The 11771-nt window shown below is 64.8% G+C and overlaps 1 protein-coding gene across 1 annotated transcript; it reads left to right on the top strand.

Annotated features, from left to right (window-relative positions):
• The first annotated feature begins 549 nt into the window (after positions 1-549).
• On the top strand, positions 550-11041 carry LOC128829659 (phosphatidylinositol transfer protein beta isoform-like). Its single transcript, XM_054015133.1, has 12 exons — positions 550-625; positions 711-741; positions 1168-1313; positions 1550-1641; positions 5681-5688; positions 5932-6006; positions 6375-6458; positions 7245-7322; positions 9510-9620; positions 10136-10258; positions 10352-10429; positions 10600-11041. Exons 1-11 carry the CDS (start codon positions 606-608, stop codon positions 10397-10399), a joined length of 816 nt encoding a protein of 271 aa, XP_053871108.1. The 5' UTR covers positions 550-605; the 3' UTR covers positions 10400-10429; positions 10600-11041.
• Positions 11042-11771: the final 730 nt, after the last annotated feature.

Genomic DNA, 11771 nt, shown 5'->3' on the forward strand with positions numbered 1-11771 from the left:
GACGCGCGGGGCGGGGCCGGGCTGTGGGGGGCGGGGCCGGGCCGTGGGGCAGGCTGGGGGCGGGGCGGGGGATGCGGGGGGCGGGGCCGGGCCGTGGGGCAGGCTGGGGGCGGGGCCGGGCTGTGGGGGGCGGGGCCGGGCCGTGGGGCCGGGCTGTGGGGGGCGGGGCCGGGCCGTGGGGCCGGGCTGTGGGGGGCGGGGCCGGGCCGTGGGGCAGGCTGGGGGCGGGGCCGGGCCGTGGGGGGCGGGGCCGGGCCGTGGGGCAGGCTGTGGGGCGATTCCCGGGCTGGGGGTCGGGCGGGGCCGCGCTGTGCTGGGCAGTGTCTGTAGCGTTGCGATGAAGCCCAGGCGTGCCTCAGTTTCCCTCCCTATGCCGTGTGGCTGACCCGTGGGGGAGGGGCAGCTCGGGGAGGGGGGAGTCGGGCTAGGCCCCGCCCCCGAAGGGTCCAGCGCCTTTCCCTGAGCCCCGCCCCTCTCCACCGACGCGGGGCGATGACGTCATCGCCGAACCCCGATGTCGGGCTGGGGCTGTGGGCAAAGCGAGGGCGGAAGTGGCGTCAAAGGGGCGGGGCTCCGCCGCTTCCTGCTTCCGGTGCAGCCGCGGGATGGTGCTGATCAAAGAGTTGTGAGTGGGGGGGGGTCCGGCGGGGCGGGGGGGGGGAGGGGCGCTGGGGGCTCCCAGCTCTGACCCCCCCTTTCTCTCTCCGCAGCCGCGTGCTGCTGCCCTGCTCCGTGGAAGAGGTGAGTCCCGAGGGCGGGGCATGGGCTGGCTGCAGGGGGCGGGGCTAGCTGGGGGCGGGGCATGGGCTGGCTGGAGGGGGCGGGGCATGGACTGGGGGCGGGGCATGGGCTGTCTGGAGGGGGTGGGGCTAGCTGGGGGCGGGGCATGGACTGGCTGGAGGAGGGCAGGGGTGGGCTAGCTGGAGGGGGCGGGGTTAGCTGGGAGGGCGGGGCATGGACTGGCTGGAGGAGGGCAGGGGTGGGCTAGCTGGAGGGGGCGGGGTTAGCTGGGAGGGCGGGGCATGGACTGGCTGGAGGAGGGCAGGGGTGGGCTAGCTGGAGGGGGTGGGGTTAGCTGGGAGGGGTGGGGTGGGGCGGGGCGGCGCCGAGGGGGGCATGGACTGGCTGGAGGTGGGCGGGGCGCCGGGCTCAATCCGTCTTCCCCAGTACCAGGTGGGGCAGCTGTTCGCAGTGGCGGAGGCCAGCAAGAACAACACGGGGGGCGGGGAGGGCATCGAGGTGGTGGCCAACGAGCCCTACGAGCGCCCGGGCGAGGCCGGCCAGTACACCCACAAGATCTACCACCTGCACAGGTGAGCACGACGCGGGGGGCGCTTGGACAGCAGCATGTGGGGGGAGGGGACAGCGGGATGTGGGGAGAGGGGATAGCATGGCGGCTGGGGGGGTTGTGCTTGGGGGGCCAGGCGAGTCAGGTGCTGTCCAAGGGAGGGCTGGGGAGGTGGGAGGTGCCCCCAGGGTGGGGCTGGGGCTGGTGGAGTGGGGCAGAGCCAAGGCCCCTGGCTCTGAGCACCACATGCTCCCCCCACAGCAAGGTGCCCACCTTCGTCAAGATGTTGGCGCCTGAGGGCTCCCTGGTGTTCCACGAGAAGGCCTGGAACGCCTACCCCTACTGCCGCACCGGTGAGCCCCGACCCCTGACCCCACCCCGACCCCTACTGCCGCACCGGTGAGCCCTGACCCCACCCTGACCCCTACTGCCGCACCGGTGAGCCCTGACCCCACCCCGACCCCTACTGCCGCACTGGGGAGCCCCGACCCCTGACCCCACCGCGACCCCTGACCTCACCCCAAACCCTACTGCCTCACTGGTGAGCCTTGACTGCTGACCCCACTGCGATCCCTGACCCCTACCGCTGCACCGGTGAGCCCCTGTGATGGAGCGGGGACTGGGGCGGTGTGACGAACTGGGACTGTTCTTACTGTGGTGTGTGAATGCTGACAGGGCAGTGTGGCTAGGATGGTCTGCATTGGGGGATGGGAGACTGACCGAGGGAGAATACCTGAGCGTGTAACATGAGAACCCAGGAAGGGGTTAGAGGCCAGGTGACACCTTTGCCCGGGAAACTGAACAAAGGCTGGAGAGAGAGTTTCATAGCTGGCTTGTGGAATGGCTGGGAGGCAGACGGGGCTCTGACCTCCCAAGGGGGCTGTGGGGCCCTGGGACCCCAAGATGGACCTAACTGGGGGGTCCTGTTGTCTGTGTCTGCAAGACCTGTCTTGGGCTGTGTTCCTGTCGTCTAAATAAACCTTTTGCTTTACTGGCTGGCTGAGAGTCACGGTGAATTGCAGGAAGCCGGGGGTGCAGGGCCCGGAGTCTCCCACACTCCACGACAGGCGGACTGGCCTGGGGATGGGGCGAGGGAGTTTTACTGGGACTGGCTGCATGGGGGATGGGATATTGGGGTGACGTCACTTGCGGGACGATACCTGAGCCTGTAACCTGAGCCCAGGGGGGCTGGGGCCAGGTGACAGGAGTGGAGAGGGGCTGGCTGGAGAGGGTTTCAGTTTGGAGCCGGCTGGGGAAACGGAGGGAGCCCCAGGGCCGGAGTCTGGGCTCCCCACCCCCCAAGATGGACCTGACTGAGGGGTCCTGTTTCCTGTACCTACAAGCTCTGTTGTAGACCATGTTCCTGTCGTCTAATAAACCTTCTGTGTTACTGGTTGGCTGAGAGTCCCGGGGAATCGCAGGAAGGCGGGGTGCAGGGCCCTGACTCCCCCACACTCTGTGACAACTGGTGGCGGAGGTGGGATGTGCTGCACCCCGTGGACGGCGCTTCCTGCAGTAAGTGACTGGGGAGCAGTAAAACGAAGGGGGATTAACGAGGCCCAGGCGTGCTGAAGGCTCAGAGAGGAGCGGTTTCGGGGGGTGGAGGAGCTATGCTTAACCCCTGGGAGCGTGTGACCAGCGAGAAGGACTGTTGCAGTAACAGGGTCCCCCGGGGACCGCGATGAGCGATTCCAGGGGCGGAGGAGTCTGCGGCTTGACTCTGGCAGAGAGGTGGTGACCTGGAGAAGGGCTGGCACACTAGGGGTCCCCCTGGAAACCGTGGGGAGCTGAGAGCACACAGACCTGTGAGTCCACAGCAATTTGGGACCAGCGGGATGATGTAGAACCATCTCTTTACGAGGGACCTGGTGGAGCTGTGCAGGCAGAGGGGGCTGCGCAGTGGGAGGCTCACCAAAGAACAGCTCATTGCCCGGCTGGAGGAGGGAGATCGCTCAGAGGAGCTGGTCCCTGTCCCAGAGGGAAGGAGAATCTGGCTCGAGCCCAGAGGAAGCAGAAGGTCTGGTATGACCGCACAACACGGGCCCGCGCCTTCGCCACTGGGGATCAGGTGATGGTCCTCATCCCCGTGAGGAAAAACAAACTCCAGGCCGCCTGGGAAGGGCCCTTCAAGGTTGTCAAGCAACTAAATGAGGTAAACTTTGTGGTGGAGCTGTGGAACCGGGTGCACCACCACCGGGTGTACCATGTGAATATGATGAAGCCATATTATGACAGGGGGAATGTGGTGTTGGCCGTGTGTGGACATTGGGAGGAGCAGGGAGATGACCCTTTAGTAGATCTATTCCCTGGGACAAGAGCTGGCTTCCCCCTGGAAACAATTCCCCTCTCTGATCGGCTAACCCTGCCCAGCAAGCTGAGATCGGAGGGGTGCTGCACCTGTACCAACAGCTGTTTTCCAGCCAGCCTGGATGCACTAATCTGACTGTCCACCGGGTGCAGATAGGATCGCATCCTCCTATAAAATGCTCCCCCTTCCGAGTCACAGGGAAAACTGCTCAGGACCTGGAAAGAGAGGTCAATGACATGCTGGCTTTGGGGGTGATCCAGCCGTCTTCCAGCCCTTGGGCCTCGCCGGTGGTGCTGGTCCCCAAAAAGGACGGGTCGATCCGGTTCTGTGTGGACTATCGGAAGCTCAATGCCATCACTGTAGCCGATGCCTACCCCATGCCCAGGCCGGACGAGCTCCTAGACAAGCTGGGAGGTGCTCGGTACCTTACCACCATGGATCTTACAAAGGGCTATTGGCAAGTGCCGCTGGATGCAGATGCCAGGCTGAAATCGGCCTTTGTCACCCCTCTGGGGCTCTATGAGTTCCTGACCCTGCCCTTCGGCCTCAAGGGAGCGCCGGCCACCTTCCAGCGCCTGGTGGATCAGCTACTGAGGGGGATGGAGAGTTTTGCCGTGGCGTATATCGATGACATCTGTGTCTTTAGCCAGACCTGGGAGGACCACATATCCCAGGTTAGACAAGTGCTGGACCGACTCCAGAAGGCTGGGCTGACCGTAAAACCGGAGAAGTGCAAGGTGGGGATGGCTGAGGTATCCTACCTAGGCCACCGGGTGGGAAGCGGCTGCCTAAAGCCAGAACCAGCCAAAGTGGAGGTAATCAGAAACTGGCCCGCTCCTCAAACCAAAAAGCAGGCCCAAGCCTTTATTGGGATGGCAGGGTACTATCGGAGGTTCGTGCCCCACTTTAGCGCCATAGCCGCCCCCATCACTGAGCTGTGCAAGAAGGGGAAGCCAGACAAAGTGGTCTGGACCGAGGAGTGCCAGGAGGCTCTCCGGGCGCTGAAGGAGGCTCTGGTCAGTGGCCCAGTTCTGGCAAACCCAGACTTTGACAAGCCCTTTATGGTGTTCACCGACGCCTCAGACACAAGACTGGGGGCGGTGTTAATGCCGGAGGATGAAAAGGGGGAGAGACACCCCAGCGTGTACCTGAGCAAGAAGTTGCTACCCCGGGAGCAGAACTACGCGGCCATCGAGAAGGAATGCCTGGCCATGGTGTGGGCCCTCAAGAAACTAGAGCCATATCTCTTTGGGCGTCACTTCACCGTGCACACCGACCACTCTCCCCTGACCTGGCTGCACCAGATGAAAGGAGCCAATGCCAAGCTCCTGAGATGGAGCCTGCTCCTGCAGGATTATGACATGGACGTGGTCCATGTGAAGGGACGTGACAACCTGATAGCGGACGCGTTGTCCCGGAGAGGGAGCCCTGAACTTCCCCAGGTCACTGGTCAGAGTGACCCCGCTCAGTTCAGTCTCAAAGGGGGGAGAAATGTGATGGAGCAGGGAGGATTTGATCTAGGAATGTCGTCTAGTTTTACTGGGACTGTCTGCATGGGGGATGGGAGAGCAGGGGGTGACTTTGCTGGAGGGACGATACCTGAGCCAGGAGGGGGCTGGGGACAGGTGACACTGGACAGAGGGTGGAGGAGGAGCCGGGGGGAGGCTGAGTGAGACGGCTGGGGGAGGGTTTCAATTTGGAGCTGGCTGGGGAGATGGGGGGAGGCCCAGAACCTGGGTCTGGGCTCCCCAGCCCCCAAGATGGACCTGACTGAGGGGTCCTGGTCTCTGAACCTACAAACTCTGTTTGGGACTCTGTTCCTGTCGGCTAATAACCCTTCTGTGTTGCTGCCTGGCTGGGAGTCCTGGGGAATCGCAGGAAGTGGGGAGTGCAGGGCCCTGAGTCCCCCACACTCTGTGACAGCCTCGCACCTGGACGTCTGGGTTCTATCCCGGCCAGCTGGGGGCAGGGAGGGGCTGGGAGCCCAGACGCCTGGGTTCTCTGCTGTTGATGTTAGCTGCTAATCTCCTACATCTCTCTCTTTCTCTCGCTTGTTCCTTCTGTCCTGGGGTCCGGGCCTGCAGTTGTCACAGTAAGTGCCTTCCACTTCCTATCTCAGCTGGGAGGCGGGATCCATGGGGAGGGGGATGTGGCAGGTCTTCACTCCCCAGGGGTGGGGGATCCCCCCTGGGACTCCGTCCCCAATATGGGGCCGGAATCTGGCCTCCCATTTTCTTGCTGTGTCTGCCCCTGCCTGGGAGGTGTCTGCGGGCAGCCCCCAGAGGCTGGGGGGTTCTGGCTCTGTGACCGCCCCTCACTTGTGACTGATCCCCAGAACGAGTACATGAAGGACGATTTCATCATCAAGATTGAGACGTGGCACAAACCCGACCTGGGCACCCAGGACAATGTAAGTAAGCCCCGCCCCCTGGTGCCCCAGCCCCGTCCCCTGGCAGCTCCACCCCCGGTGCCCCCCCCCGTGGCCAGGCCAGAGCCCGCCCCTGTCAGCCCCCCCCCATCAGTTCCTCTCCCCCCCCCCCCCCCCCCCGCCCCAGTAGCCCCGCGGCCATGCCAGGCCCAATCCCCCTGGCAGCCCCGCCCCGGCCAGGCCAGTGTGAGTCAGCCCCGCTCCCCAGGGAAGGAGGCCAAAGTAGGGGAGCGCCCTGGGGGTGGGTGTCCCCTCTTAGCCAGCGCCTCCCCCGACCTGGGCAGTGAGACCACTTACCCATAATGCTCTGCTCCCCCGTCGCTGACGGCTCCCCTCCCTGCTCGGAGCAGGTTCACGGTCTGGACACGGAGACATGGAAGGACGTGGAAGTCGTTCACATAGACATCGCTGACCGGACCCAGGTGTCCGAGGAGGTGAGAGCCCACACACCGCCAGTGCCCCTCACTTCCGACCCGCAGCCCCGGCTAGCCCAGCCCTGCCCCCCTCAGCTCTGCCGGTGCCCCTCACTCCTGACCTGCAGCCCCTGCCAGCCCAGCCCTGGGCTTGCCCCCCAGCTCTGTCGGTGCCCCTCACTCCCGACCCACAGCCCCCTGCTAGCCCAGCCCTGGGCTCCCCCCAGCTCTGCCAGTGCCCCTCACTCCTGACCTGCAGCCCCTGCCAGCCCAGCCCTGGGCTCCCCCCAGCTCTGCCGGTGCCCCTCACTCCCGACCTGCAGTCCCCGGCCAGCCCTGCCCCCCCCCAGCTCTGCTGGTGCCCCTCACTCCAGACCCACAGCCCCGGCTAGCCCAGCCCTGCCCCCCCCAGCTCTGCCAGTGCCCCTCACTCCCGACCTGCAGCCCCTGCTAGCCCAGCCCAGCCCCCCCCAGCTCTGCCGGTGTCCCTCACTCCCGACCTGCAGCCCCCGGCCAGCCCAGCCCTGCCCCCCCTAGTTCTGCCGGTGCCCCTGCTAGCTCAGCCCTGCCCCCCCCCAGCTCTGCTGGTGCCCCTCACTCCAGACCCACAGCCCCTGCTAGCCCAGCCCTGCCCCGCCCAGCTCTGCCGGTGCCCCTCACTCCCGACCCGCAGCCCCTGCTAGCCCAGCCCTGCCCCCCCCAGCTCTGCTGGTGCCCCTCACTCCCGACCCGCAGCCCCTGGTAGCCCAGCCCTGACTGCAGGGTGTCCGGAGGCAGGTCAGCACTAACTGCCTCTCTCTCTGCCAGGATTACAAAGCAGATGAAGATCCGGCTCTTTTCACATCCGTGAAGACGGGGCGAGGGCCACTCGGTCCAGACTGGAAGGTACCTGCTGCCTAGTGGCTTAGAGCAGTGAGAGAGAGGGGAGGGGCTGAGAGCCCGGACTCCTGGGTTCAGGGCAGCATGTCTGCACCTGTTTGCATCGTCACATTGAACACGGTTTGTTGAGGAAATCCGCCTCCCCACTCTGAGAATTGTACCGGGGGGGGGGGTCCGACAGATGTGCACATGGGGGATCTAGTGAACGTGGACTGTCCGAAAGCCTTGGACAAGGCCCCTCCCCAAAGGCTCTTCCGCAAAGGGAGCTGTTGTGGGATAAGGGGGCAGGTCCTCTCATGGATTGGGAACTGGTTAAAAGACAGGGAACAAAGGGCAGGAAGAAATGGTCAATTCTCAGAATGGAGAGGGGTAAATAGTGGTGTCCCCCAGGGGTCTGTTCTGAGCCCCGTCCTAGTCAACATAGTCATAAACGATCTGGAAAAGGGGTAAACAGGGAGGTGGCAAAATGTGCAGACAATACAAAGCTACTCAAGATAGTTAAGTCCCAGGCAGGCTGTGAAAAGCTACAAAAGGATCTCACAGAACTGGGTGGCCAATGAAATTCAGTGGTGATCAATGCAAAGTAATGCACATTGGAAACCAGAATCCCAGTGCTGGGGTCTGAATGAGCCGTTCCCACTCGGGATCTTGGCAGCACTGCGGAGAGTTCTCTGAAAACATCCAGAATGTGCAGATGCAGCCAAAAAATTGAGTGGACTGTTGGGAACCATTAGGAAAGGGAGAGATAATAAGACAGAAAATCTCATGTTAGCTCTATATAAATCCCTGGTGTCAGGGGGTCCCCGGGCGATGCTCTGGAACTGCTCCCCACAAAGCCAGTCAGGACTCTGGGGAGCCTCCTCTCCCTCGGAGCAGACTGTCTTCAGGGCAAGGAGCTCACACGGCTTCACCTCCTGGGTCTGACCTCGGAGCATTCAGCATCTGCCCCTCCGTGCACTTCCCACATCGAGTCCGCCCAGGCGGGGTCCTGGGGAAGCCAGAGGGTCCTGCACCCCCCACTTCGCAGTCAGACGTGACTCTCAGCCAGCCGGTAACACAGACGGTTTATTAGCCGACAGGAACACAGCGTAGGGCAGAGCTTGTTAGCACAGAAATCTGTGACTTTCAGCCAAGTCCATCTTGGGGGGAGGGGAGCCCAGAACTAGGGCTCTGCCTCCCCCTGCGCCCCAAGCCCCAAGCCAGCCGAGACCGACTCGCTTCCAGCTGCCTGGCCCCTGCCGGCCCGTTGCTCCTCCTCTGTCCTGGGCCAAGAGTCACCTGGTCGCATCCCCCTCCTGGGTCTCAGGTTACGAAGGGGCCATAGCATCCCTGCAGACAGCTGGAGCAGCCCCCGCAAGTCACCCCCCTTATTCCCACCACCTGGACATTGGTGCAATACACAGGGAAACTGAGGCACGCACAGCATTCATGCCAAACAGCCAGACTCACATAGGCTTCAGTACAACATAACAAGGGACAGTCCCCCTTCGTCACATGTGAGACACCCACACCTTGAACACCGTGTCTAGATCTGGTTGCCCCACCTCCAACCAGACAGACTGGAATCGGAACAGGGCCAGAAAAAGGAACAGAAATGATTAGGGGCATGGAACGGCTGCCGTGTGAGGAGAGATTAATAAGACTGGGACTGTTCAGCTTGGCAAAGAGACGGCTAAGGGGAGATACGATTGAGGTCTATAAAATCATGACGGGTGCGGAGAAAGTAGATAAGGAAGTGTTGTTTACTCCTCCTCATAGCACAAGAACTAGGGGTCACCCAATGACATTAGTTGGCAGCAGGTTTAAAACAAAGGAAGTATTTCTTCCCCCAACGCCCGGACAGCCTGGGGAACTCGGTGCCAGGGGGATGTTGTGAAGGCCAAGGCTATAACAGGGCTCAACAAAGAACTAGCCGAGTTCCTGGAGGATGGGTCCATCTCTGGCTAGTGGCCAGGCAGGGCAGGGACGCACCCCCTTGCTCTGAGCGGCCCTTGAGACACAACAAATCCCACACCTTGCCAGGGGTTAGCCTGGATGTCCCTTGTGCCCCGTCTAACCCCATGGTCGGCTGGGCGTGGGCGCCGGGCTGGATACTGGAGAATTGCTCCAGAGGGAATGACCAGAACAGGGCGCCTGGCACTGCCCGCTCTCAGCCGGCGGGACCGTTCTTACATCCTTTGCGTCCTTTCCTAGCGGGAACTGGCCAGTAACCAGGAGTCTCCCCACATGTGCGCCTACAAGCTGGTGACGGTGAACTTCCGCTGGTGGGGCCTGCAGGGCCGCATGGAGAAATTCATACACAAGGTGAGACGGCGCCGTCCCCCTCCTGGGGGCGCCAGCTCTCACCCGCCCCGGGGCCGGGACACGGGGCTCCTCCCCTCCAGGGGGCGCCGGCTCCCACCCGCCCCGGCGCAGGGACACGGGGCCGTTCCCCTCCAGGGGGCGCCGGCTCCCACCCGCCCCGGGGCCGTTCCCCTCCAGGGGGCGCCGGCTCCCACCCGCCCCGGGGCTGGGACACGGGGCCGTTCCCCTCCAGGGGGCGCCGGCTCCCACCCGCCCCGGGGCTGGGACACGGGGCCGTTCCCCTCCAGGGGGCGCCGGCTCCCACCCGCCCCGGGGCTGGGACACGGGGCCGTTCCCCTCCAGGGGGCGCTGGCTCCCACCTGCCCCGGGGCTGGGACACGGGGCTCCTCCTCTCCAGGGGGCGCCGGCTCCCACCCGCCCCGGGGCTGGGCTGGCTGGCTCAGGGGTGGGGAACAGGACACGGGGCCTGTCCATCCGGCCCCCAATATGACGCCGCTCTCTGTCTCTTCCCCTAGCAAGAGCAACGGCTCTTCACCAATTTCAACCGGCAGGTCTTCTGCTGGCTGGACAAATGGGTGGATCTGAGCATGGCCGATATTCGCCGCATGGAGGAGGAGACGCAGAAGGAGCTGGATGAGGTGGGGGCGGGGGGTCTGCCCCCTAGGGGAGGAGGCAGGTTTCTGTGGGGGCGGGGCTAGCCAGGGCTTAACTCCGCCCTCTCCCCCTTGCAGATGAGGCAGAAAGGCGCAGTGCGGGGGATGGCGGCTGGAGACGAGTGACCCCGGCGGGTGCCACAGGACACTGACTTGGTATGTGGGGGAAGGTGGGGCTGAACGGGGCCAGGGAGAGGGGCGCAGGGCCTGGAGGGGCCTTCCTTGGATTGAGGCTTTGAGCTGGGGGGTGAGGGGCTCTCGGGACAGGAATTGGGGGGCTGGATCTGGGGTCCCCAGTCTCTTGCTAACGTCCCCGTCTCCCCTAGGACTCTGCCCCCTCCCGCCTGGGAGCGAGGACCCCGCTGCCTTCGTGGGACCCCGGGGATCCCCCTTCTCTCTCCGTCCAGCTGGGGGCGCTGGGAACCCCCTTCCCCGACTGATCATGGTCTAGCCCCCGCCCGGCCCACCCCACCCAGGCTCTTCCGGGGGGAGTGGGGGCTGCTGGCCCTGGCAACCCCCCAGTTCTCAACACGTTCCTGTGCCCCCTGGAATCATGGCGGGGGGAGCAGGGAGCCCCCGGAAATGGTGCTGTTCCCCCGGAGGGCTGATTGTCAGGGTCGGGAGAGGATACCCCGGGCCGGGCGGCCTCCGCCGGACTCCATGCGCCTGGGGTGGGGGCAGCGGGGGGGCCCCCTAGGGCCCCCCCTCCACGTTCTGTAACTCAGGATGGTGCAAAAACATGATCAATAAAGAACTTGTCAGACACAAGTTGTGAACTAACCTGGTGGGGGGCTCCGCTCGGGGGGGGTGTGTGCTCCGCTCGGGGGGATGCTCCGCTCGGGGGCGGGGGCTCTGCTCTGGGGAGGGCTCCAGGGGGCTCTGCCCGGTGGGGCACTGAGGGCTGCCGGGCTGGGGATGCCCACTGGGTCCTGGCCCGAAACTGCCTCTCATCTGGGAACTGCTGGAAACCACCTGCCCGGCTCGGGGGGGAAAGTTCCCTGTGGGGGCCCCCCTGCTTCTGGGAATCCTCCTCCTCCCTTGGGTGGGGCCATGGGCTGGCCACGCCCCCGCCCTGTATGCAAATGACCCCACCTAGAGCCCCCTTGGGCTGAGGGGGCAGCATGTGGGGCCCCTGCCTGGCTCCTGGGCCCTGCTCTGATCTGGGGCTCGGGCGCCTCGGCCGGGGGTAGTGGGGGGATCTTGGGGGCTCCTGGCCAAGCCCCCCCCCCCCTTGGGCCGGGGGGCTCGGGCCAGGCTGGGCCTGGGGACGGGCCAAGGGGGTGGAGGCAGGAGCCAGCGGCAGGGGGATGCCATGGGGGGGCCGGGCCCGGAGGGGTGTCCCAGCCCAGACGCTGCCCATGACGCAGCCCCGGGGGCTGGGCCGGCGCCAGGCACAGCGGGTTTCGCCCGGTGCTTTCAGTTAGAGCCGGCGGCTCACGTGAGGGTGATCCGGGAAACTGTGCCGGGTGAGGGGTCCCGTGCCCAGCTCCTCCCACCC

This window comes from Malaclemys terrapin, unplaced genomic scaffold, assembly GCF_027887155.1.
Source record: "Malaclemys terrapin pileata isolate rMalTer1 unplaced genomic scaffold, rMalTer1.hap1 H_1, whole genome shotgun sequence".
NCBI lineage: Eukaryota > Metazoa > Chordata > Testudines > Emydidae > Malaclemys > Malaclemys terrapin.